A 27,563-nucleotide genomic window follows, 5' to 3' on the forward strand; every position below is an offset into this window, starting at 1 on the left:
TGTGTGTGTGTGTCTGGGTGTGTGTGTGTGTGTGTGTGTGTGTGTGTGCCAAAGCCCTGGTTCTGTCAGTGATTTTGGTACACCCTTATTAAAGTTCTTTCTCCTATGAAAATGTTAGTCAGGAATCTAATGACTTTTTTATCTTCTTCTTCTTTTTTTTATGAAAATGGGATTTATGTGTGGGAAGTTTCAAAATGAAAGCCATTCTTTCAATAGTTTCAATAAGCACCCATTTTAGGTCCCATAACTTTCCTAATGTTTTAAATACCCAATCCAGGAAACTACTGAGGAAATCTGTGAACTCATTACAGAACACACTGCTCTAAAGCCCTCCAACACTTCCTACTGAACACTTTGGATCTCAAAGCGATTTGAACAAAACACCTCAAGGTAATGTTTTTTTGTTTACGTTTATCTTTAAGTATCTTTCTAGTAAAGTGTGCTGCTGAAGGAACTACATTAGAACTAATTAGTGTGATTTTCAACTTAAGGTGACCGTAGAACTTGACTGAGTGTTTAAATTAGTTTGAAGATGAAGATGTTCCTACATGACAGACCCTTCAAACCCTTTAAGTGATGGGAAGGTATTGAGAGGAAGAGATGAGTGACGAGCTCTCATAATGGACATGTGAGATTACCTTACACAACGTGTAATTATGCACTCCCTTTCTAAAGGGTTTTCTGTTTAAAACACAACGGACTGCTTCACTGTGACACTAATTACTGTATGTCATTCAACATCAAGAACATCAGACTCTGTTATACTGATGTTAGCACACACACACACACACACACACACGCGCGCGCGCGCTAGTTGGACGTCTGGACAATTTAAAAACTCGTCTGACAGTAAAGGAAAGTGAATATTTGGTGAAACAGTGGCACCTAGCGGTCATACATGGTAAGTGTGTTTATATACAGACTGTGTTACCTGGGTAACAAAATAACTCAAGTGAATGTGTGGTTATTGAATACAAACGAACGAGCCACCAGTTAAAACAAACAACAATATAATAATAATAATAATAATAATAATAATAATAATAACAAAAATAATACATTATTATTATTAGTGGTAAAATGTAATCTCAAAAATTAGTAATATATGTGTGTGTGTAACAAGTAGATTGAGAATTAAAAAGCCTCAGACAAGTATGACAAGAATGATGTTGATGATGATGATGATGATGATGTCGGTGGTGGTGGTGGTCACTTTAAGGAAATTGATAAAAAATTACAACAATGACAATAATAAAGATTATAGTAATGATCTTTATTATTGCCAGGAGCAGCCGAAATGGTGATGATGGTAATTATAATAAAAAATGACAAGGATGATGCCGTGGCAAAAACAATAACATTGACAATAATGACAAGGACCACAACGACATCAATTGAAACAACAATGATCATGAAAATTAGGACAGTGATGACAACAATGACAACCATTTCCCTTTTTATGTCAAATTATGTAACTAACTATGATGGCCATGACAATGTAAGTGGCGACAACGATAATAATGACAAGGATGACATGGACAGAAAAGATACGAAAAAATTACAATGACGACGACGATGATGATGATGATCGAAATGATGATGACACCACTGACAACATTTATAATAAAATGATGAAGATGACGATGACTTAGCAACAACAATGATGATGACAAGGTAAGCGAAAATTATGAGAATCTCAACATCAGAAATGAGGATGACAAGAATGACAGTGGTTTAGACAATTATAATGTGATGATTACGGTGGTGACAACAATGACAATGATACTCATGACATGACAATTATGAGTACAACAGCCGTGTTGATAAATGAACATGATGATGATGATGACAGTGGTGATAATGATAACAGTTATGATAATGATGATAATAAGGGCAGCAGGAATGCCAATAGGTACCATGAGCATGATGATGAAAATGATGACAACATCAATGATGACAACATCAAAGATGACGTGTATAATAACAATGAACAATCTACTGAGCCAGCAATACTCAACAACAAAAACCTAAATAACAGAGGCAACAAAAGTGATAACAACAATGATGAAACAGGCAGCAACGATGTTGACAGTGATGATGATGATGATGATGATGAGAATATTGCAGTGATGACCATAAAGTAAATGATGTCACAAGTGACAATGATGATGACCAAAATTATGATAACGTCCATCACCGTGATGACATGATAAAACAAAAAATACACATTTTCAATATTTCTTTCAATATAAAAAAAAGTATACAAAGTGTTTTAATGTAAAGAAGAGGGCTTTTTAAATTAAAACATAGATAAAATATGACATAAATATGAGGGAAATTATGCCAAAACATATTTGTTCCGTTATACTGTAGATATTGCTTCTTCTTTTTATTATATAACAATAATATCCTTTTAAACATGACAACAGCCACTCCATAACAGATTTTTCCCCATTTCTTCTCCCCATTATATTTTTTTGCTAAAACTATATCCAACAACAAAAACAGCAGCGAACACATATCGCTATGGCAACGCGCGTGGCGCGGAAGCCCGCGTGTGCGCTTGCGCGTGCGCCGGAACGCTGATGAGGTCATCGCCGCGCTGCGCGAGAGTGTCACTCAGCAACAGCAGTTTTAAAAACTCTCTCCGCGAGCGAGTGCGCGCGTGTGTGTGTGTCGCGCGCTGTCTCCGGTAGCCGCTAGCTCCGTGTGTGTGTGTGTGTGTGTTTCTCTCCGCCGGTATGAGCGTGGATAAAGCCGAGCTGTGTGACTCGTTACTCAGCTGGGTGAGTTACCGACCGGTTACACCTTCAAACCCACCTGCTGGTGAGCGAACCCGGCCTACCTGCTGCTAGCCGGGCCGCGTTAGCCTGTTAGCACCAGTTCACCCAGTTACAGCAGAGTGTTTATATCGAGTCTACACCGGTTTAAACACCGCATACGGTCCGGCACACAGTTTAGAGTGTGGTGTAGGGAATTAAAGCACTTTATCTGGGTTTCAAACCAAGTACAAGTTTTAGTAAACATTCCAGCGTGGAACAGGTGCAACTTCCGGTTTAACGATTACGTCACTTCTCACCAGCCAGCGATACAAATAAAATCAACGGATTTATTTGTCTGTATGTTTCATACACTGGAGGACCTCAGGGAAACCAGTCTCCGAAAATATTTTATCTCTCCAGATTTTGTTACAGCATCATATAAAGATTCTGTTAGAGTTTAATGAATCTTCTGCAGTACTTAGATATTTTGATATTTTAAGTTTAATCTGCACCATAAGTGAAATCTAAATGTTGAGTAAAAGTGATGTTATAAACAGTTATGTATGGGATTTAGGGCTGTAGGTATCGAATATTTCAGTAATCGAGTAGTCTACCAAAAATGTAATCGATTATTCGGATAAAATATATTTTTGCTTAATTAAACCAAAATTTTATATATATATATAAGAGAAACAAAGATTAATTGTTTTTCTTTTTAGAAAAATCTAATTTTATTTTTTAAATGCGTAAAACATTTTATCAAAAATAGACAGTGTCATTATTCACAATATAAGGAATAGCTTAAAGATGACTAAGATGAATTAAGTGTATTACAGTGCCACACATTCTTATTTTAAAGCCTTTTCTCAGATGTCATTTTTTTTTAAAAAGGTATTTCAAATGACTTCAAGTATCAAAAAATTAAGGCACACGTTAAAATAAATAATTATACAAAAACACTAAGTTGTGCAACTTAACTTTCAGAACTAAAAGTTTTAAAATCTACAGCTCAGACATAACAGAAGCCTTTACTGACAATTTCTGTTGTTTTCCCTTCTAGCTTCGAGGCAGAAGATTTTTTGTAATTTAATTTTCATGGAGTTACTCAAGGAATCATTTTAGCCCCAGCTGGATTCAATAATCTACTTTAAAATAATCTACTAATGCGCTACTGTCTCAATGTAAACAAACACCTGCACCAATAGATATTAATTAAAAAAGATAAAGTGAATATTTTGACTGGGATTAGTTCATATTTTCACTTTGGCTGAAATAACAGCGCTGAAGTGGTATAAGTGAATTTTAACACGCTGGAGTGGTTTTAAGACAAAACTTCATCTTTATCCTTTTATCTCCTTTTTTCATTTCTCATCTGTGATTCACTCTCCGATTACTGAACAGGGAGTGTATTTGTCTCACCACCAAAGAAGGACAGCTTAGTGTAAACAAGGCGTAAGATACTCAACCTTACAGAATGGGATTTCTTTGTGTTAATAAGTTAGACAGAGAGTTCTGCTGTACAGAGAGACACACAGACATGAACGTGGGCTTCAACCTCAAATAATAATAATAATAATAATAATAATATCACTGATTACATTAATTATTTCTCCAAACTCTTTTCCTGTGAACGATGTGTAATTATGCTAGTTCATAGTTCTAATAATGATAATTATATTTCTACTACATGAATATTATATTTCTAGTACATTTCAAACAGAATTAAAGGAATAAAGTTTATTTTTATGGTTTGCCGTCGTTGTGCCTTGAACCCAGGAGCTCTGCGTGTCTGTGTGCAAGATTAAAACACTTGTCCAAAGTCTCGGGTTAAGCCAGAAGCAATTTGTTGTGTAATCGAGCAAAGGCCACCACACCGGTCTCAGGACATCGTCGACGTCTCGTTTCCCAGGTTTGACATTAAATGCAAACCAATGAAAGCGATGTCCATTTACTTAAGCAATATGACACGAGATAGAGTGCTGTTATGATGAATATCAGCACAACTGTTCTAACATTCATTACAACAACGTGACCTCAAAAGTAATAATGTTTGTATGATGTGATGTGAAACACTATTTGTTCTCTACAGATTATGATTTGTTTCTTTATTTAACCAGTTATTTTGCTTTGCCCACACACATCCTTCTGTGGCTGGAAAAGCTACCTCACCACGACTGACTAAGTTAATTTAATTAACAGGAGGTTTAATTCAATTCAATTTTATTTGTATAGCGCTTTTAACAATTGTCATTGTCGCACAGCAGCTTTACACCATCAAAATAATTATTTAAGTATAGAATGTGAATGTGTATGAATCAGAATGGTCAGTTTGTCCCTGGTGAGCAAGCCGAGGGCAACAGTGGCAAGGAAAAACTCCCTGAGATGGTAATAGGAAGAAACCTTGAGAGGAACCAGACTCAACAGGAAACCCATCCTCATCTGGGTGATAACAGATAGCAGGAATTGATCTGCATTCATACTGTGTGTTAGTTGGCAGCTCAGCTATAACAGTTGATGCTTATTGATGTTAATATGGAGTCCAGGTAGTTGATGAAAGTAGTTTTAAACTCTTACCGGTGCTGTGTAGCCAAAAGTTAAGGAGAATAAACCGAGAAGAAATTGGACAGTCCGGTAAATTTTACAATTTTCTTTTCCGCTTGACAATATCATATCTGTTCATCTTGGGATAAATCCCAATTACCGTTAAATGGAAAGCTAGTGCACTATGTAGGGTGTACAATCCCTTGTTCCACACACTTGATTAGGGATTAGAGGGGTATTTGGAAGTTAGCCTTGTGTTAGGAGCTGGTTAGCATTTAAGCTCAGCTCAGGTGCGTAAATGCTAAACGCTGAGGCGATTCAGGGTAATTTCTGAGACGGCGTGTTGTTTTGGACGACATCAAGTTATCAGATGTGTGTTCTTACTGAAAGTGCTTCTGTGACTGGGTGTTAATGTGTGTTTTGTCAGGCAGTTGCTCTCTCCTCAGTACTGTTATCACCTCAGTTATCACCGCACATTCGAGACCTCTCGTCCAATCAGATTGCTCGATTTTAAACTAACTGTTGTATAAACACACCAAGCTGGGGACTCCTCAGATGTCGGGCAGAAGATCTTCTTTAGACCTTAAATATGGAATACAGATGAAATTTGTAACATCTTGACATTTAATGCAGTGTTATTTTTGTTTTCTTGTTGTCTACAGCTGAGGATATTTCAGGTGCCGTCATGTACGAGCAAACAAGACCTCACCAGCGGAGTGGCCGTCGCTCACGTGCTGCACAAAATGTAAACGTGTGTGTGTGTGTGTGTCCCAAAACATTTATGTACTTTTTTAATGTCAATTGTGTCTGATTTCAGTAGAAACCATAGCGTTCCCAAATCCTTTTTTTTCCTTAATTGAAGATAAATGTTTTCAACCCAAGAAGTCGGCTATGTCACGCCACAGTCCTATACTGTAAAAGTTCCCAAAAATAAATAAATAAAAAAAGAATATTGCTATATATTAGTCCTGAATGTTAAATTCAGAAAAGTGTTTTAACAATGCACATTGTCTCAGAGCAGCTTTACAGAATATAAGAGACAAAGAGACATAAAAGTCCTAGATTTTGGACAAAAATCATCCCTAGTGAGCGAGCCTGGGGCGACTGTGTGGCGAGGAAAAATCTCCCTTAGACTGTATGAGGAGAACCGAGAATAAAAAGGGGGAACACATCCTTATCAAGTCGCTACACTTCATGAAAAATATTTCTTTAATCTGGATGAAATCTTCCTGAATAAAGATTTCAGATTAACTGTTTTCATGGACAGTGATTTAATAAGATGTGTGTTTACAAGCACAAGGCATTTAATCAGAATAAATAATAATTATTATTTTATTTTTTATTTTTTTACAGAACACAGTGTTTCTGCTCGCTGTGAAACATTTAATTTGCTGAAAACAAGAGAGGGAAAAAAGGAAGAGAAGTTGTTTTTTCTTTTCAGCAACGTTGAGGTTTTCTTCTGCGTTATGATTGGTTACAAGCGTTCAGTCTCATCTCTGATTGGTGAGATTCTTTACCACATGTGAAAATGTGAGACAATCAGACCAGAGAGTCAAATGCATGAAAGTAAAGACGGGTAAAAGAGAGAAGTCTTAGTTTAATATTATTCTTCCTTTCTCGCGGAAACTCGTCAGGTGAGAAATCATCAGATTAAAGTGTTTACATGAATAATATTGAACCGATTATCAAAAGTTTTCTCACCTCTTGCGTTCCCATTGTGGTAAGGGCCTTCCGCATATACGTGATGTGTTTCTTCTTTTAAATCTCTCTCTCTCTTTCTCTCTCTCTTTCTCTCTCTCTCTCTCTCTTTCTCTTTCTCTCTCTCTCTCTCTACACTTCCAGAGACCCGTCCTGGTTTAATGAGACATGGCTGGGGAGGATAAAGGAGGACAACGGAGACAACTGGAGGATCAAGGTATTTACATTTGCAGCCACCTAATATTAGTAATTCTAATTTCTTTCTAATAAATACACACACACACACACACTGAGGTGATATATCTGTAAACTGTGTGTGTTTCAGGTCAGCAACCTAAAGAAGATCCTTCAAAGCATGCTGGAGTATTACCACGACGTGAGTGCAGCTACGGAAGTTACTGGGTTTCAGTTACAGTGCTGTGAAAAAATATTTGCCCCCTTCCTGATGATTGTTTTTGTTGCATATTTGTCACACTTAAATTATTGAGATCATGACACACATTTTTAATATTGCACAAAGATAACCACAGTAGATACAAAATTCTGTTTTTAAATGATGTCATTTATTAAGGTTTTAATATACAGTATTAAAAATGTCCAAACTTGTCTTGCCTGATGTGAAAAAAGTAAAAATAAATAAATAGTTAAGTTTCGAAGTGGCCTAGTCAAAGTCCAGACTTAAATCTGACACAGATGACGTGGCGTGATCTTAAACAGGACGTTTATGCTCGAAAATTCTGTGGCTGAATTAAAACACTTCTGCGAAGAAGAGCGGCCCAAAATAACAGCTCTACAGCAACGTGAAGGACGCATCGCCAGGTATCGCTAAAAACATGATTGCAGTTGTTGCTGCCAAGGGTTTAGGGGGGCATTTACTTTTTTTAGGGGCAGGCAGGATAAAATCATCAATTACAAACTGCATGTTGTATTTACACGGGTTATCTGAATCATTTAAGTGTAACCAAAAACACAGGAAGGGGGCAAATACTTTTTCACAGCACTGTGTAATATTCTTCACACTTGTACGTGCAGGAGATGTTGATCAGTTCCCATCGTCTACACAGATTACTGTATAAGTGTATAATATCAGCGGCAACATGCGTGATGTTTATCCTAGGGTGCCAGTATTTTTTCTTAGAATATTTTGAGTCTCTGAGTTACTCCTCCTCATGTTTAATCTCTCTCTGTGTCTCTCAGGTTCTGGGGCAGCAGGTGGCGGAGCAGCACGTTCCTGACGTGGCTCTGATCGGGGAGACGGGGGACGTGACGGAGCTGGGTCGCCTGGTGCAGCTGGTGCTGGGCTGCGCCGTCAGCTGCGAGAAGAAGCAAGGTATCCTGGGAAACCACATGGTCACGCCCTTCACCAGTCACGTCTGATCATTAGGAGCGAACGGTCACGGGCGTGTCTCATCACGTCGCTCCGTTTCTATAGTAACGGCTTTGCTCAGACTTTAGGGTGTTAACACTGTGTGTGTGTGTGTGTGTGTGTGTGTGTGTGTGTGTGTGTGTGTTCGTTCCTGTAGAACACATTCAGCAGATCATGACCCTCGAGGAGTCGGTCCAGCACGTCGTCATGACCGCCATCCAGGAGGTATAAACACTCCTCAGAGTCACGTGTCCATCAGACGTACACTTCAGTAACAGGACACACCAAACTCGTCCTCGTCCATGCTGCCACTGTCTTACTTCTACTACTTCTGTCTCATGTTTTTTTTTTTTTTTTTTCCTCCTTCTCGGCCTCAATCAGCCTCATCCTGTCCGTCTTTGTCTTTAACCCTGTTTTCATTTCTCTTCTTTTTTTTATTTCTGACTATTGTTTTTATTCTTACTGTTTTCATTTCCCATCCTTCTTTCTTTTCATCTCTTTACTCCGTCTCTTAATCATGTCTTTAATGTCCTTTCTATTCTCGCTTCTTGTTTCCTTTATCCCTGTCTTTATCTCTTTTTCTGTCTTTTTCCTTTCTTTATTTCTTTATTCCATGCCCTCATGCCTTTTTAGCTTTTTTTGTTGTTTGTTTTTCCTTTTCTTTTATAACTTTTTTTTCCATCTGGCTTTTTCTTTATTTCTGTTTCTTCTCTGTCCCCTATCTTTCTTTCTTGTCCCACTCTCCTTGTTTTTACCCTGGCGTTTTTGCCATTTTTTTTCTTGTCCTTTTATTACCTGTGTCCCTGTGCATCTTTCTTTTCTCTTTATTTCTTAAATCTTTTTCTTGTTTTTCCTTTATTTTTGTCCCTTCCTTGTCCCCCTATATTTATTTTCTTCCATTTTGTCTTTTCTTCTGTCTTACTGTCTTTTTTTTCCATGCCCTTGTGTATTTTTATTTTTCTCCCTCTTTTTTTAGTTTTTTTTCCTTTGCTCTGTATGCGACCACTTACTCGTACCCACATGTAAGAAGCCATCGAACCCTCGCACCAAGACATGGTTGTTTTTGGTGTCTTGGTGTTCCAGTCCTGACATATATACACACACACACACACACACACACACACACACACACACACACACACACACACCTCTCACTGCGCTGCCTCTGTATACAGTCCACTCTGGGTCTCTTTAAGGGAGATCATAAACCCTAAAACGGACTTGTGTTTTGTTCTCCAGCTGCTAACCAAAGAGCCCGTGGAGTCAGGAAGCCCGGACCTGTACGGGGACTTTGACTATCAGGTGAGCGTGTCGCTTAAAACTGACTCCAGAAAAACTCTGTAGCGGTAACGCGGCGCTATTCTCCGTCTTCCACATAATCGAGCTCACTGACTCCCATAACTAGCTCGTGATTGACAGAGTTTGCCCCTCCCACACCCAGAGAATGGCCTAAAAGCTGGACAGTGTCCTAGTGTATAGTGTGTGATTAGGGACGGAGACTTCCTTATGTGACTCTGTTGTACTGCGTCTCTCTCGTTCTCTGTCTAGTCGAGGAAGTATTACTTCCTGAGCGAGGATCTGGACGAGAAGGACCATGCGTCTCAACGCTACAGAGAGCTCGAGCAGCAGGTGTGTGTGTGTGTGTGTGTATTAAGTGTATATAATTTGCATGATTGTTTCAGACTACCTTTATTATTGTATCATGTGTTTTAACATTAAATCTGATTTTTTCATATGTTTGGATTTTTAAGTAAGCTCTGTTTCATGGGAATTGCAGTGTGTGTGTCTGAAGTGCAGCGTGTTTTATGTCCACCCAGCCGCCAGTTTGTCTCATTTTGACCTGTCTTACCACTTTTTTTTTTTTTTTGTCTCCCTGATTTGCTGCGCACTCATAAAGGGACTCTGTAACATTAGAAGTGTGTGAGTGTGTGAGTGTTTCAGAGAAGCCAAGATATCTGCTTTATGCTTGTTTTTTTTTTTTTTTCTTGTTACTTAAAAGATTAGACTTCTTGATTTCAAACAGAAACTGATCAAAGGTCGGATTTGCCCTAGAGGTTGACACTCACACCCTTCATATATACGTGTGTATATGGTTATATGTATATATAAAAATGTTAGTGGTTAAATCCTCGGTGCTGAGTTGAGTCCCTGTATTTGTCCCTGTTAAGTGTATGGGGTTCGTTACGGAGCCGTGACGTCCGTGTGTACGTGAGTATACATATCTCGCAGTAAACGTCTTCTCCTCGACACGAGCTTCACGTGTTCTCTACTCGCCACATGTCTCCACTCCGGCCTCGGTCCTGTTTGGAGTTGCATGCGTCTCAGGCCGAGTTTTCTCTCTCTAACATCTACAGCATGGAAGGACAAAACAAGTTCATGTTCAAGTTCAAGTGGGCTTTATTGTCATTACAACCATATACAGTTAGTACACAGTGAAACGAAACAACGTTCCTCCAGGACCAAGGTGCTACATGCAACATAAACTTACAACATAAATTAACAGAGACACTAAACTAGCTAACCAAGAGGCGTAGTTAACTGGCTAGCAGAGACAAGACAGAGAGATCTAACATAAATTACAACATAAATTAACAAAAACTAACTAGCTAAGTAACATTTTTACAGACAACATAAAGTGCACGTGCAAATGTGCAAACAAGAGCAACAACAAAGTGACAGTGCGCAACCACGACATAACAGAACATAAAATATGGTGTTGAGGTAGTGGGTAAACAAACATTCCTTAAAACAGCAGCAAGATTTGAGGAATTAGTGCAAAAATGTAGTCCAGTAATGATCATTGTGCAAAAAGATTGTTAAAAACAGTGAAGCATTTACAGGTTGGTGTGTACGATAATTTGGTGGTGTAGGTCAGTGTGTCTGCACTTGTGTTGATTGGTCAGTCCAGTCTCAATATTTTGAGGTAGTTGAGTTAAGCTGTGTGATAATGTTTGTGTTTGTGTGTGTGTGAGTGTGTTTGTGTTTATCAGTCCAGTCCCTTTTTGTTGAGGAGACGGATGGCTTGTGGAAAAAAGCTGTTGCACAGTCTGGATGTGTGTGCCCGAATGCTTCGGTACCTTTTTCCAGATGGCAGGAGTGTAAAGTGTGTGTGAGAGGGGTGTGTCCGATCAGCCACAATGCTGGTGGCTTTGCGGATGCAGCGTGTGGTGTAGATGTCTTCAATAGAGGGGAGAGAGGCCCCGATGATCTTCTCCGCTGTCCTCACTATCCGTTGTAGGGTTTTGCGATCCGATATGGCACAGTTCCCAAACCAGACAGTGATGCAGCCGCTCAGGATGCTCTCGATAGTTCCTCTATAGAAGGTGGTCAGGATCGGTGGTGGAAGCTGGGCCTTCCTCAGTCTTCTCAGAAAGAAGAGACGCTGTTGGGCTTTCTTCTGTAGGGAGCTGGTGTTGAGGGACCAGCTGAGGTCCTTCTCTAGGTGGACACCCAGGAATTTGGTGCTTTCGACGATTCCCACAGAGGAGCCATTGATGCTCAGCGGAGAATGGTCGCCTCGTGTCCTCCTAAAGTCAACAACCATCTCCTTTGTCTTGTCAACATTTAGAGACAGGTTGTTGTCTTTACACCAGTCTGTTAGCCTCTGCACTTCCTCTCTGTACGCTGACTCGTCGTTCTTGCTAATGAGACCCACCACGGTCGTGTCATCAGCGAACTTAATGATGTGGTTCGAACTGTGTGTTGCTACACAGTCGTGAGTCAGCAGTGTGAACAGCAGGGGACTGAGCACACAGCCTTGTGGGGCCCCAGTGCTCAGTGTGGTGGTGCTGGAGGTGCAGTTCCCGATCCGTACTGACTGAGGCCTACCGGTCAGAAAGTCCAGGATCCAGTTGCAGAGGGAGGTGTTCAGGCCCAACAGGTTCAGCTTCCCAATTAGTTGTTGGGGGATGATAGTGTTGAATGCTGAGCTGAAATCTATGTACAGCATTCGAACATATGTGTCCTTCTTGTCAAGGTGTGTGAGGGCAAGATGGAGTGTAGTGGAGATGGCGTCGTCCGTTGAGCGGTTAGGACGGTACGCAAATTGCAGTGGGTCCAGTGAGGAGGGCAGCAGGGTCTTTATGTGTCTCATGACGAGCCGCTCGAAGCACTTCATGATGGTGGGTGTGAGTGCAACGGGACGGTAGTCATTGAGACAGGACACAGTAGACTTCTTGGGCACGGGGACGATGGTGGTGGCCTTGAAGCACGTGGGAACGACGGCGCTGCTCAGAGAGATGTTAAAGATGTCGGTGAGAACATCTGCCAGCTGTTCAGCACATTCTCTGAGCACTCTGCCTGGGATGTTGTCTGGTCCAGCAGCTTTACGTGGGTTGACTCTGCGTAGAGTTTTCCTCACCTCAGCTGTAGTGAGACACAGCACCTGGTCGTTCGGAGGAGGGGTGGTCTTCCTCGCCGCTACGTTGTTCTGCCTGTCAAACCGAGCATAAAAGTTGTTCAGCGCATCCGGGAGGGAGCCGTCACTGTCACAGGCAGGTGATGTCGCCCTGTAGTTTGTGATGGCTTGTAAGCCCTGCCACATGCGCCGTGTGTCACCGCTGTCCCTGAAGTGATTGTGGATTTTCTGGGCGTGTGCGCGCTTTGCCTCTCTGATGGCCCGAGAAAGTTTGGCCCTTGCTGTTCTGAGGGCCACCTTGTCTCCCGCTTTGAAGGCAGAGTCTCTGGTCCTCAGAAGTGCACGCACTTCCGCAGTAATCCACGGTTTCTGGTTGGGTCGTGAGATGATGCTCTTGGAGACAGTGACGTCATCGGTGCACTTGTTGATGTAGCTGGTCACTGATGACGTGTACTCCTCCAAGTCAGTGAAGTCGCCGTAAGTTGCAGCCTCCCTAAACATGTTCCAGTCAGTGCACTCGAAACAGTCCTGAAGAGCAGAGATGGCTCCTGCAGGCCAGGTTCTCACCTGCTTCAGAACCGGTTTTGAGCGCCTGACGAGTGGTCTGTATGCTGGAATTAGCACCGTCCAGTGCAAGACGCCTTCACTTCATGAACTTCAATATAACTAATTTAAAACAGATCCCGCTCATGTGTTTGGACCAGAAGTATAATAATTACTGTGAGGTTATTCTCGTGTGTAATGTAATAAAGCCTCGTCAACCTTTAAAGGACATTTTATTACAGTCCGTGTGAGAGAAGAAAGTCTGAAACACTTTTAGAGAGCTTTTGGACTTGTTGCTTAACACACTGTCTGTGGGTTTGTTCTAGCTGTCTGTGATGATGGAGGAGAAGTCCTCTCTGCAGACCGAGCTCCAGTCGTTGAAGGAGAGACTGAGTCGCTGTGAACCCCAGGACACGTCCACCACCATCACAGGGAAGAAGCTGCTGCTGCTTCAGAGCCAGATCGAGCAACTGCAGGAGGAAAACTACAGGTACAGTCTCCCTCACAGAGCTCCACACCGAGGCCCACGGGATGAGACTGAGACGTGGAGCTCCACACCGAGGCCCACGGGCTGGGACGTGGAGGGCCTCGGCGTGAAGCTCTACGTCTCTATGCCTATGGTCCTCAGCGTGGAGCTCCACATTGGGCCCACAGGCTGAGATTTGGGACTCCATGCTGAATCCCATAGATGGAGTGAAATGTACAGTCAGAGACTGATTGTGTGTGTGTGTGTGTGTGTGTGTGTGTGTGTGTGTGTGTAGACTGGAGAACAGCCGTGATGACCTTCGTGTACTTAGTGAAGCTCTGGAGAGAGACGTGGCTGATCTGCAGCATCGTAACGAGGAGCTGACGAGCCTCGCCCAGGAGGCTCAGGGCCTCAAAGATGAGATGGACATTCTTCGGTACAGACACACTTGGTTATAAATCAAGTATTTTTTTACGTTTTTTTAATACTCTGTCGTTCTGAGATATCACAAGGAATACATTATTATTGCTGCAGTAGTTCAGAGGAAGGGTTGAGTGATGGAGATGATGGAGACCCACCAGTTTATTTTATTTAGGTTTTAAAAGTAAAAGGCGTTTAGCCGTTGGGTTTATCAGACTCATGATGTGAACGGTTATGATTTGTCCCGCCTTTGTACAGACACTCGTCGGACCGTGTTAGCCGTCTGGAGGCGCTGGTCGAGACGTACAAGCGTAAGCTGGAGGATTTGGGGGACCTGCGGAGACAGGTGCGTCTACTGGAGGAGAAGAACACGGTGTACATGCAGCGCACCTGTGAGCTGGAGGAGGAGCTGCGCAGGGCCCACGCTGGACGCACACAACTCGACTCCTACAAAAGACAGGTACGGACCAACACACACACACACACCACACACTGAACATCTGTGAGTTATAAAGTCAGTTCTGTGAGACCGGGGCGTGTCTTGATGGTATGGTTCGTGTCACATGACTGTGGCGTGTCCTCTGGTCCTCTCAGGTACACGAGCTTCACTCCAGACACTCTTCAGAGGCCGTGAAGGCAGAGAGGTGGCAGTTTGAGTACAAGAACCTCAACGACAAGTACGAGGCTCTGATTAAAGAGAAAGAGGTACGGAGGGGTGTGTGGGGTTTAATAAAGTCATGAGTGTATGAGACTGTGGGTTGTGTGAGAAAAAGAGGGTGTGTTTGTGTGTTATATACTGTAATTCCAATAACACTCCTAAGACAAGACTTTGTGCGTGTGTGTAGAGGTTGATATCTGAGCGGGACACACTGAGGGAGACAAACGAGGAGCTTCGCTGTGTTCAGGTGCAGCAGAAATGTCTGAGTCAGTCAGGTTAGTGCAGTTTAATCTCATGTACACTTATAACACTTATAACCAGAGAGCCCACGTTCATGTCCACCTGCAACTAAGATTAAACACTTCATTTTCTGAAACACTGTAATTTTACACAAATACACTCCCTGTTCGGTAATCGGAGAGTGAATCACAGATGAGAAATGGAAAAAGTGGATAAAAGGATAAAGATGAAGTTTTGCCTTAAAATGACTCCAGCGTGTTAAAATTCACTTATACCACTTCAGCGCTGTTATTTCAGCCAAAGTGAAAATATGAACTAATCCCAGTAAAAATATTCACTTTATCTTTTCTAATTAATATCTATTTGTTACGGGTGTGTTTACATTGAGACAGTAGCGCATTAGTAGATTATTTTAAAGTAGATTATTAAATCCCACACATAACTGTTCATAACATCACTTTTACTCAACATTTAGATTCACTGATGGTGCAGATTAAACTTCAGGCAGAGATCTAAGGATTGTAGAAGTTACAATACCTTCTCACAGGACAGTTTTGCGTGATGTTGCGACAAAAAAATATATTAGAATGAACAAATGTATATTAAATTTCCTCTTGCATAGGTTTTTTTTTTATTTTATTACACTTGCACAGGAGCTACAAGGCCCGTGTAGCTAAGAAATTATGCAACAGAAAGCTAAACATTTAACATTGTGTATAAATCATCACACACATTTAAATTCGTTAACCAGTAGTGTTTGTTTTGCATAATGTTTCTCTGTCGATCTATTACGTTTATCTGTTAACACCACAAGAGGGCGCACTTGCAGATCAGCCATTCTCACTGAACAGGAAAGTGAGACAAGAAGTTTTTTTTTTTTTGTCTTATTTGTGTGTTTGAAAATATGGAACATCAAGATATGATTAAAAGAACGAGATCTGACTAATGTACAGACAAAACCTTTCTATTTATTCAGAGGAGACGTCTTTCTGTTAATTTTCATCCATCAGTAAAGAAAAAAGTGATGTCTGTCTATCTTAATACAGTGTGTGTGTGGACTCTTGCAGGTTCTCTGGGTTCTGACGGAGCGGTGGGCAACCTGGCATCTGAGATCATGCCCACAGAGTTTAAGTAAAAAACACACACACACACACACACACACACACACACACACACACACACACACACTGTGGATTGATTGTTTCTGATGATGTAGATAACAACACGGTCAGTCTGGGCCTTAATTTAGTTTGATAAAATTTAACGCACAAGATAAAGACAGAAAATAAAAACAGTTGTTGTCTAACACACACTGCTGCGACTGTTTTGTGGTTCATTAGCTGGCGGTTATAACCACAGAGTCTGTTATCTCTGAATCGCTGAGGTTTAGGTTTCATCCTGATTCTCTCTCTCTCTCTCTCTCTTTTTTGTCTCTCTATCTCTCTCTATTTGTCCTGTCTCCGGTCCAGGGAGTCGGTGGTACGTCTTCAGAACGAGAATAAGATGCTGTGTGTTCAGGAGGAGACGTACAGGCAGAGACTCGGTCAGATGCAGGCCCAGCTCGAGGAGGCACAGCGCAGCCAGAACACACTCGAGACCCAGAACAGGTCTCTCTGTCTGTCTCTTTGTCTCTCTGTCTGTCTCTCTGTCGTCATGATGTCAGTTTTGCTGTCGTTGTTTTTGTTGTTATTTTTGCTCTTTGATGAAGGATACGGATGACATCAGCATTTAGGTCAGTTTCCGAAAGCAGCGCGATCATGCCTACACTCTTGTGTGTGTGTGTGTTTGTGTGCATCATTTCCCATCTTCAGAAGGCACAGTGTGGGCTGACAAAGCAACAGATTGCATCACAGATTTTGCCTACACTCTGCATGCCTGGTAGGGTTGAGAATTTACGGGCTACTGATGCACTTTCCATTTAAAAGAAAAAAAAAAGAAAGAAAAAAATAATTGTTGTGACGAGGGCAGCGGTGTGTAAAGCCATACAATAGTTTTTCGTACGGAATAACGAGAGTGTGTACCCACGCACGCACACACACACACACACGCACACACACACGAGCGGGATTATTACTGACGCAAATACTGTAGAAGTGAGATTATCGCAGGGTCAGCTTCTCGAACGCCCGTCTGCTAAATGTTTTTTTTTTTTTTGTTGCCGTTTATCTTCGTGTTTTACGTTTCAAACCAAGTAGCTGTCTTTACTTAAACTGTTAATAGTTCCCAGAAAAAAACATTATTTTAATTTAATTATTAATTCTAATCATCCTATGAAGGTTTCCCACTGGATGAATGTAATGTGGATTTGTGTTTATTAAGATTTCAATCCAAGAAGCTGTTCAGTAGAATCGAGATCTCAGTCAGGACTCTCAGTGGTGGACACTCAGGTTCCTCCAGTCTGTCACACTTTTTTTTTTTTTTCTTTTCTTTTTTTTTTTTTTTATTATTATGCTTAATTACGTTTCCAAAAAAAAAAAATCTCCTTTTTCCTATCTGTTTTTACACCGAGTTTTGGTTGCAGATCTTAAAGTCCTTAAGTATTTTGTCCATCATCCTCCTTTTTTTTTTTTTTTTTTTTTTTTAAATACGATGCAGTTTTTCATTTCAGTTTAAAGCGTCCATTACAATTCTTCAGTATGGTAAAAGAAAACTATTCGTTGTGACGGCTAGTTTCACTTTTAAAACGCACTCGACTACACTTTCAGTTTATTTTCTTTTTTTCCACAGCAAGATGTAATTGAAATGTAACACTTCCATCAGATGTTTTCGTTCTATCATTGACAGCTTTACATTATCTGTCTCACGTTGTGTTGAGGAACTTTTACGAATGTTCTTATAGCTGTAACCACTCTCACTCGTTCATAGTTTCTCTCTCTGTCTCTGTCTCAGGTTGAGTCAGCAGCAGATAACCGAGCTGCGTTCTCAGGTCGAGGACTTACAGAAAGCTCTACAGGAGCAGGACAGCAAATCTGAAGATGTACGTTCAATCAGCACACACACACATCTTTATTTTGCATGTACACACACTTTGCTGATGTTGACGGATGTCTGTGCAGGAATAAACAGCGTTCCATAAAATTTTCCTCTCAAATAGGTTTTGTTTTGATTTATTTTATTAGATTTTCATTGGAGCTACGAGGCCCATGTTCTGTAGCTAACAAATTGCACAATAATGTAGCTACACGTTTAGCACCAAATTATCACGTTAACAGATGGTGTTTGTTTTGCATGATGTTTCTCTGTTGATGTTGACTCACATGTCTACTAACTTAACCACAAGAGGGCGAACTTGCAGCTCAGGCTTTACACAGCTGTATTTCTGCAGAAAAGTGAGGCTAGAAGTTAATTTTTTTTCATTTATTTGTCTCGTATAACTATTATGTAGAAATGTGCTGCTAGAAACAAACCCACGTTCTGTTGAGTAATTATGACTGATTAATTGAATTGAATTCCTGATTAACATCTTCGACGTTAAACTTTAAAAATGGGGGAAAGCCACGCCTCCTCCCGAGTCTGACCCTGGTGTGGAAGCAAGTGTGTCAGAAATAAAACAACTTAAGATACTGATGTGAGATTTAAGAGTGAGTGTGTGACGATGTAGACGTGCAGATTGTTGATAGTTAGCTACGTTTGCTCTGTAGCTTCAGTTTTACTAAGTTAAGGTGATGAAGTTAATCATTAGCGTCCTGGTTAATGGACTGGATTACAGGGGTTAGAGAGATACGCTGCGATAAAAATGTAGCTTTTTTTTTTGTTTCATTTTATTTGAAGTTAGTTTGTATTGTTTAAAGGCTGCACTTGTTTTTTTTTTTTGTTTTTTCGTTTTGTTTTTTTTTAGTCAGAAAACTAATATTGTAAGGACCAGGCCACATTTACTTACTCATTAAACGTTTTTTTTTTAAGTTTAAAATTGTAACAATTTCCCGTCGTATCGGGAGGTGACCGGTGATTCCCGTCCCTACAGATTACACAGCGGTTTAATACATACTAGAGACTTGTAGTAGTGTTTAAAGGTTTTAAGACCTATAAGGAATATCTCCGCTTGAAACAAATTTGTAGAAACAAATTGAAAAAAAAAAAAAAAAAACTGAAGACAAATTGAATGTAATTGAATCAACAGTCTACCCATGATGCACTGCTCTGTGCTATATAAATGAATAGAGACGCATAACCTGATTAAACATCTGGTGAAGAATTGGGTTTGGGGGTTAAACTGATTTTCATTTGTAATGATCCCTGCTTGTTTGATCTAAAGTGTGCTCTGTCTTGTGTGTGTGTGTGTGTGTGTGTGTGTGTGTGTGAGAGCGGTAACATGTGTGATTTGCTTGCTGTTGCTGTGAATTAAAAAAATATATTAAATCCCTGCTTGATTGTGTCTCTCCTCGCCGCACCCCACCCCCTCCCTCCCACTGATCGACCAATCATCTGCTTCCTAGGCCATCGTAAGTACCGCCCATCTGTGCCTGTCTTACTGTGAAGAGTTACTGAAGTGTACACTAGGGGTCGCACTAACGAGTGGACTAGTTACAGCAAAAAAATATTTTAGTCCTGCAGCCCCTACTGTACTCGTACACCACACACAATTAAACTACCAAAAGCTCCACTCGTGTAAAGAACTTTAAATGAAGTTAAAATATTTAATGTATTTTTTTTCTTTCCTTCGGCTCCACTTCAGTCGTCTCTGCTGCAGAAGAAACTAGAAGAGCATCTGTGAGTATCTGAGTGTGTTACACACTGAGCAGGTGCATAACCGCAGGGGTTTTAAACGTGTGTGTGTGTGTGTGTGTGTGTGTGTGTAGAGAGAAGCTGCATGAAGCCCACTCTGATCTGCAGAAGAAGCGAGAGGTGATCGATGACCTGAAGCCCGGCGCGGACAACAACAGTAATAATAAACTCCACTCTAATAAAACTTCAACACACACACCTCCGTTACTGACTGAACAGTGTGTGTGTGTAGTCGTTATAAATTAATCATTAGAGGGGGGAACGGGATAAACCGGTGTGTGTGTTTCAGTGGCGAAGAAGATTGACGAGCTGCAGACCGTTCTGAGAAAGAAGGACGAGGACATGAGACAGATGGAGGAGAGATACAAGCGCTACATGGAAAAGGCTCGAACGGTGAACTCACACACACACACACACGCGCAGCGGTATACAGAGCAGTGTGTTAAACCCAGTCATCCAGTTTACAGGTCGCGACCCCGCGGTTAGTCCTTATGGCCCTCTGTTATTATTGTTATTGTTCGTAGTTTGTTACTTTGTTTATTCTTCAATAGAGTTTGTTGTAATTTACAATTGTAGATCAGTTTGTTTGTGGTTTTTTTTTTTTTTTTTCTTCTTCTTAATTATAACTGTTACTATGTTGTTTGTTTATTGTTTAGTTTGCTTTTGTCTGTTGTAGTTTGGTTGTAGTACATGTGTGTTTGGTGTTTGTTGTAGTTCATACTGTGTTGGTCATTAGTTTGTAGTTTGTTGCAGTGTTTTTGTAGATCGTTGTAGTTCAGTGTGTTTATTGTAGTTTGTTTGTTTAGTCTGTTTACTGTAGATTAGTTTGTTAGTTGTAGTTTGTTGTACTTCAGTGTTTTTGTTTTATTGTAGTTGTAATTCTGCGTGTTGTAGTTCAGCATGTTCGTTGTAGTTTTATTGTAGTTCAGCGTGTTTGTTTATTGTAGTTCAGTGTCATTTTTAGGGCCCAAGCACTATTTTCACTGTTCTCCTAAGGATCTTTAAAAAAGTTTTTCCCCCACCCTCACAAGAGAATTTGCTGCGTAGCATACGTGCAAGTGTATGAGCAACAACTTTCGCAAAAACGCACCCTATGGATTTTGATTTACTCCAACTAGGGAAGTGTAGAGGGATTATTGATCTCAAACGGCTCAGCCGTGATAATACCTTAAACGTACACTGAACTGTAATTAATAACTTTGTGTCTAACCTTATATTCAGTGACATCACACTGAGTAGCATCACACTGAGGCTTATTTTCCAGCATCTGCGGCCTATTGTGTATACACACACACACACACACACACACACACACACACACACCACAGCTTTTTGGCGGTCTTAACATAAAATTCCCCTATTTTATACACACACACACCACAAATGTTAACACACACACACACACACACACACTGACATTAGCCCCAATACGTCATATTGTGTGAGGTGTGAAGGTTGTGTGTTGCGTGGCGGTGGTGCTTGGGCCCGTCATCATTGCTTACACACATATGTTTTATCGTAGTTTGTTGTAATCCTGCATGTTGTAGTTCAGTGTGCTTGTAGTTTGTGTTTGTTGTAGTTCAGCTCATGTGTTTGTCACTTATTGTAGTTCAGGGTTTTTTCCTAATACAGTGAGTTTGTTGTGGTCTGTTGCTGTGTTTGTGTTTTTTCCTTCATTAGTTCCTGAGTTCATTGTTTGTCGTAGTTAGTCTTGACAAATTATTTGTTGTAATTTAGCGCGTTGTATGTGTTTTGTTTTGTTTTTATCGTTATTTCTTGTCTGTTGAGAGACACACACACACACACACACACACACTGTTTAACTCTGATACCTCGTAAGCAAAACCAATGCAGGTTTAACATTAACACAAACATTAACACGGAGGACAAACATTCAGGCCTTTTTAAAGACTTTTTATTTCAGTCACTAGTTGATAAATAAAAATAAAACTGTCCTGCTGGTGTTTTTGTACCTGAAGTGTGTGTGAGTGTGTGTGTGTGTGTGTTGCGGACATGTTTAGACATTAGAGATAAATAGTAGAGACCTAAAGCCAGCGTGTGTGTGTGTAAGCAAACTCTGCGTAAGCACTGCTGAGGTGCAGAAACATTAATGTCTGATCGCCCACTGATCTTATATAACACCTATGTGTTACACACACACACACACACACACACACACACAAACATACGTATATACACACCTTTTTCTGGCAGATGCTTTTTGAATGTTGTGTGTGTGTGAGCTCTGTAGCCCCATTTAGCTGCTCCTCCACTGTGCACTGTTTCACAGTTTCGTTATTACGAGGGTTTTTTTTCTGTCACAATACGCCAGGTATCACTACTGTATTTCACTTGTGTTTTATAATATAGATAACAATCTGACTTTCCCTGGGTGTCAGCATCATTTATGCTGTGTGTGTGTGTGTGTGTGTAGGTGATAAAGACGCTGGACCCGAATCAGAAGCCCAACTCGGTTGCTCCTGAGGTTCAGGCTCTGAGGAACCAGCTCTCAGAGAGAGACCGGAGAATCCAAAACCTAGAGGTGAGACAGGCTGATCACTGCCATAAAGGATTCCCGAGTCTGTCTGGTGTGGATGGACATCCTGGAGGTCGGTCCTCGTGAGACCTAGGAGATAATGTGTCCCAATGTCTCCCGCAGACAAGCAGCAGATGCAACCTAAAACTCCGATGTGATTATTTTAGCTCATGTAATATCGCCACTGTAAGTGATCGGCCCAGACCTCAGAGACGCCACCATGTCGGTGTCATGAGAATAAATCACCATCTCTCACATGCTACCAGTGAGCCAGAGCTTTAAAGTCACCTGTGTGTGTGTGAGGTGGAGATAATAATGGCCTGGTCTGATTCATGAGAGCGTTAGAAAAGGAAGCACAAAAAAATAGAACATGATTTAGGGGAAACTAATTGTTCCAAGGAACATAAAATCTGCCCTCATTCACTGGTACTCACTACAAATCGGACATGTGTTTAAAACGCTTAACGAGTCGCTGTTACTGTTTTTAGTTTCTTTCTGTTCTGTATCGTCTTTAATATCAGAACATCACTGATCAGGTTCACTGTAACTCAGACTGTAGATCAGGAGCTCTGTAACAGGACTCACAGTGTGAACTGAGTATTTATATCCCGACTTACTGAAAATGACGAGAAATAATTTTCCTGTTAGAACGCAATAAAACTGGCCGATTTCACTTGAATTTGTGTTTAGTATAACTACAAAGGAAACTCTTCTTAGAAACACTAGCAACTTCCAAGAAAGCAACTCCACTGTACTGGGCAAGAGAGATTTCTGAGTCACCGGCGCCCCCTGGTGTCCCGCTGTGTGTGTGCTTACTTGTTCATCACTGCTTAAACTTTCACATGAAGTCATCTTAAAAAAAAAAAAAAGTTAAATAAAAAAAAAAGTCGGCATTTCAGAAGGATTAAATTTGTGAGCTGCATCAAGCAAAGAAAACAACTTAAGCAGATTTAAAATGACTTCAACCATCATCAAAACCTGGACGGATAATGCTGAAGTCATACTTTGTGCAAGAAATATTGTCAGAGTCAAAATGGAGATGACTTAAACACTTGGTGTAGTTGCATGGTGAAAAATCAACAGTAGAAACCGCAGCTACTTTTAATAGTGATGAGAACGCGCAGGACTGGAACTAAACAGCTGCGTGTCCATAATAAAACCACTTGTGGGTGAAACTCGTCAGAATAAAAGTTTTCAGTTTGTTAGGAAGCATAAAGACTGGACTTTGGAGCGATGGAAAAAGGTCACATGGTCTGATGAGTCCAGACTGACCCTATTACAGAGTGATGGGCGTGTCAGGGTAAGAAGGGAAGGACATGAAGCGATGCTCCCATCATGCATAGTGTCCACTGTACAAGACTCTGGAGTCAGTGTTATGATCTGGGGTTGATCAGTTACTCAGGTCTAGACTCAGTAACGTTATGTGGAAATAAAATAAATTCAGCTGACCACCTGAATGTAGTGATTCACCAGGTTATCACATCTATGGAGTTTTCTTCTTCACTGATGGAAGTACTGTATATTCCAGGACTTTAAAAAGCGATAGAGTGGTTCTGAGAGCACCGAGGAGTCATTTTCACACATGAACTGGACACCACATGCTAAAGCTAAGGGTGACTGAATGAATAAAACCTCAGTGTTTGATTTTATTTTTGGGCCACTCAGTGTATACTTCTTGAGTCACAGTTACATCATTCCACAGAGACACAATTTTCTGAAAACACACACACACACACCATGTCAGGTGGAGTAACTGTTGATTTGGTCCAAACTGCAATGAGATCAGGTTTAAACTCGATGAAATTTTCAAGAATTCGCCAAAAACAAACAAATGTATGTAAAGAGTGCGTAACTTGATGTGATTTGAGATTTAAGGCCGTTCACGTATGTGTGTGTGTGTGTGTGTGTGTGTGTGTGTGTGTGTGTGTGTGTAGCATGACTTCGAGAAGAGCCGGTCCAGACACGATCAGGAGGAGAAGCTGATAATCAGCGCCTGGTACAACATGGTAAGGAACTTCAGTCTGATCCAGAACGGTGTTTTTCCTCTTATCTCCTAATCCTGTTGTTACAGCAGTATATCTTCAGATAGATTAGGGTTCTCCTTGTTAGTAAAAAAAAAATATATATATACTTTCCCCCCCTTTTTTTTAATGGTTTATCTGTTCACAAATGGACCGGAGTCGTCATTCTGTAAGCGTTTATCTATAGAGCACTTGCTGTATGAACACTAGGCGGCAGCACAGACCATCTGTCTTTTTTTTGTTTTTAACCATTTCCCCTTTTAATACTTTACATTGTAAATTGCACTAAAATTGTCCTGGCCATGTTTCATTAACCCTTTAAGCAGCTGAATTTATTGAACGCAGTAAAATATCCACCCTCGTGATGTTTAATTTCGGGGTAACAATTATTCCTTTTAGTTCTAGAAATCTGACCTGTATCCATTTAACCACGTTACCAAGCCCAGTTATTTGATCGAGTGTGTCATTACGCTCCCTCGTCATCACATTCCAGTTCAGTTGTCTTTACCTGCCCAACTCGTGATATTTAAGAGGGAATGAATGTTCATAGCTCCTTTAAACTCGTATTATAAGTGTATTTTGTTTTAAGGATGTTCCTGAAAAATAGATTTAGGATAAAATATACATTATTTATTATTACATTATACGGTAATCACCTTTTTCTTTAATCAACACAATTTTAAATGATTAAATTGTGTATGAGTAGTTAATCACTTCAGGTCATGTTTAAAAAAATAATAAGAAGAAGAAGAAGAAGAAGAAAAAGTAAGCAAAGATGATTGGGTCCATCTAAGTCCCCTGCGCCATCACTGCCCAGGCGCACCAATGGGGCATATGCAGATCTTCAAAAAAGAGTTACACAGGAGTTAGAGTGACTCTACATGATGACGCTGCTGATGATGTTCCTGTACCAGAATGACCCGGTGTGGTTTCTCCCTCCTGTCTGTGTGCAGGGCATGGCTCTCCATCAGAAGGTGACGAACGAGCGCTCCGGGGTTCCTGGTCAAGCTCAGTCCTTCCTCGCCCAGCAGAGACAGTCCACACAGGCACGGAGAGGTCTGAGTGCTCGCCTTCAGCCCAGATAACACACTCGCACAGTATAAGAGGGTTTAGTAAGCCACAGTCTGACCAACCGGTGCCTTAAACTCTCCTCTCGCTGCTCTGCTGGAAGACACGTCCTGTTCGTTCGTCCTCCAGACTGCGACTCTACATGCTGCTGATTCACTGCTATATTATTATTTTTCAAACTCTCTTGTCGTGTGGAGGACATGCCGCTCTTATCCACGGCAGCTTAAAGAAAAGGTGCAAAGTCGTCTCTCTCTCTCTCTCATCTCATCTCCTCCACTCACAGGGTTCGGGGTTAAAAGTGCTTTAAACAGCTTGTGGTTGTCCCTAGCCGAGTCTGATCTGATCGGATCAAAGTAAATGTTTCTCGGTGTTCTAATTAGTCGGGAATCAGGGGACGAGGAGACGGCTTTTAAATTTAACTCAATTTAATAGTTTATTTGTTTTTGTTACTCTTTACTTTCTTTCTCTTCCTGTCTCTTTGTGAGTGACGCTTTTAAGTGTTTATGTTCATCAGCACGTAATGATGGTGGTGATCAAACACATGGCTGATTTTTTAAATTTTTTTTTATGGTTTGTTTAGCATTTTCTGTAACCGCTTTAATCTGAGATTTGGTTGATTTTTTTTTTTTTTTTTTTTAAACTTTTTTCCTATTTGTCTTTATATTATCTCTCTCTTAATTATCGGTGTTAACTAGATTTAATTTTAGATAGCTATTATTATAATTATTATTACTAACACCTTTTCTCTTTCCCTATTTTTCTTTATTTAATCCAAATGATTTTTAGCACCTTAGTGAAAGTAAAACGTGTGTAGACTCTGATTACGTACTTTAGTCGATCCTGTTGTTGAGTTGTTTTTTTTTACCATGACACTGTGAGAGTGAACACATCTCTGGTGCCTTTGTCTCAGCTACTGTTCGTCCCAAAAAACACTAAAAAGTTCACAGAGGGACAACCGGCAGCTGGACTAATAATTGTACATTGGTCTCACGGTCTGCATTTCAGTCACAGGAGATGTATCGTTTGAATAAAGATAGACCGGTGAGTCAGTGTTAATACAAGCAGACTTAAAGGTTTGTTTTCGAGCCATCTTTAGATTTGACGACGTAAATCAGACCGTGAAGTGCAGAGTCGGGCGATACGACGCTGTAATTAACAACATGGTACTTGACCGGAGAGTCACATTTCTCGACACTTTAACGTCGTTAAAAACCTCATGAGCAGATTTGATGAGACTGCGTGTTTTGTTCATTTATCGAATTTTGTGTCATGATGTGATAGTTTCCCGTCATATCGCCCGTCCCCGCCTGCTGATAGTCTTTCATACTATGAAACATGCGCTGCTCGTGACACAAAGCCAAAGAGTTCATCCAGTTCAGAGCAGATCACTCGCTTTAAACTGAAAGTGCGACGCACGTGTACGACGTGTCGAAGGTTAGAGACCGATGCGCATCGAATCCTGAAGCGAGCGACGTCACTATCTGACCTGCTATCGAATATAAACGTCGTACAAACTGAACATAAGTGAAGTTTTGAGTCAGTTACAAGAGCTGCACTCGAGATGAACCGGAGATGCTATAATGTTTTTTTTTTTGTTTGTTTTTTTGTGGTTAGAAATGAATTTTACGTGTTATGATGTTCGCTTTACTCCAAAGAAGCACTAATCAAAGTGGATACTTTTTTTGTTTTGTTTTTATCTAAAATGCTGGAAATTTTTGGTTTTAGGCTTAATTTTAGATACATACTCTTAAACTCAGACAAGCAACAAATGTTTTTTTGTTGTTTTTTGAGTGAACAACATACCAAAGCATAAAGCTCTTTCTTTAACTATTTTTTTTTTAACCTGTGAATGAACGTAGGTCATGTTGACACTACTGTATAGATTAAACACTAACTGTTTTCTGGCTGTCTGAACGCAAAGACCGACTGCCCTGTTCGCTCTTGTTCACTGTACAACTGTAAGAGTGTGTCTCTATTTTAAAGCTGTAATGTGTTTTAGTGAAACACTACTGTACAATATGAATGTTTTGGGTTTTTTTCTTTTGGTGTGTTATTTAAAACTGGTCACTTGTTTCATCCTGAGGTGTGTTGATTGTGTGTATTCATTACATTGGTGTGTGTTGCATCATTAACGGTAGCAGGGAGAGGACGACAGGTCGACA

General features: G+C 40.6%; 1 protein-coding gene across 1 annotated transcript; it reads left to right on the plus strand.

Moving 5' to 3' along the window:
* Window positions 1-2,613: 2,613 nt before the first annotated feature.
* On the plus strand, window positions 2,614-26,018 carry LOC128515876 (protein Hook homolog 2-like). Its single transcript, XM_053490117.1, has 22 exons — window positions 2,614-2,786; window positions 5,966-6,048; window positions 7,146-7,218; window positions 7,327-7,377; window positions 8,199-8,331; window positions 8,525-8,592; window positions 9,607-9,669; window positions 9,916-9,996; window positions 13,594-13,757; window positions 14,029-14,169; window positions 14,412-14,613; window positions 14,748-14,858; window positions 14,999-15,086; window positions 16,119-16,182; window positions 16,521-16,658; window positions 17,941-18,028; window positions 19,727-19,761; window positions 19,851-19,933; window positions 20,066-20,169; window positions 22,211-22,318; window positions 24,247-24,318; window positions 25,287-26,018. The coding sequence occupies exons 1-22, from the start codon at window positions 2,742-2,744 to the stop codon at window positions 25,416-25,418; spliced, it is 2,127 nt and encodes a 708-aa protein (XP_053346092.1). The 5' UTR covers window positions 2,614-2,741; the 3' UTR covers window positions 25,419-26,018.
* Window positions 26,019-27,563: the final 1,545 nt, after the last annotated feature.

Source organism: Clarias gariepinus, chromosome 28 (assembly GCF_024256425.1).
Source record: "Clarias gariepinus isolate MV-2021 ecotype Netherlands chromosome 28, CGAR_prim_01v2, whole genome shotgun sequence".
Taxonomy (NCBI): Eukaryota; Metazoa; Chordata; class Actinopteri; order Siluriformes; family Clariidae; genus Clarias; species Clarias gariepinus.

Excerpts from the sequence above, each read along its gene's own strand:
- LOC128515876 (XM_053490117.1), top strand. The coding sequence starts at position 2,742 with ATGAGCGTGGATAAAGCCGAGCTGTGTGACTCGTTACTCAGCTGG. Across the intron at positions 8,593-9,606 it reads TCATGACCGCCATCCAGGAG|CTGCTAACCAAAGAGCCCGT; the intron begins GTATAAACACTC and ends TTTGTTCTCCAG. Across the intron at positions 15,087-16,118 it reads GAAATGTCTGAGTCAGTCAG|GTTCTCTGGGTTCTGACGGA; the intron begins GTTAGTGCAGTT and ends GGACTCTTGCAG.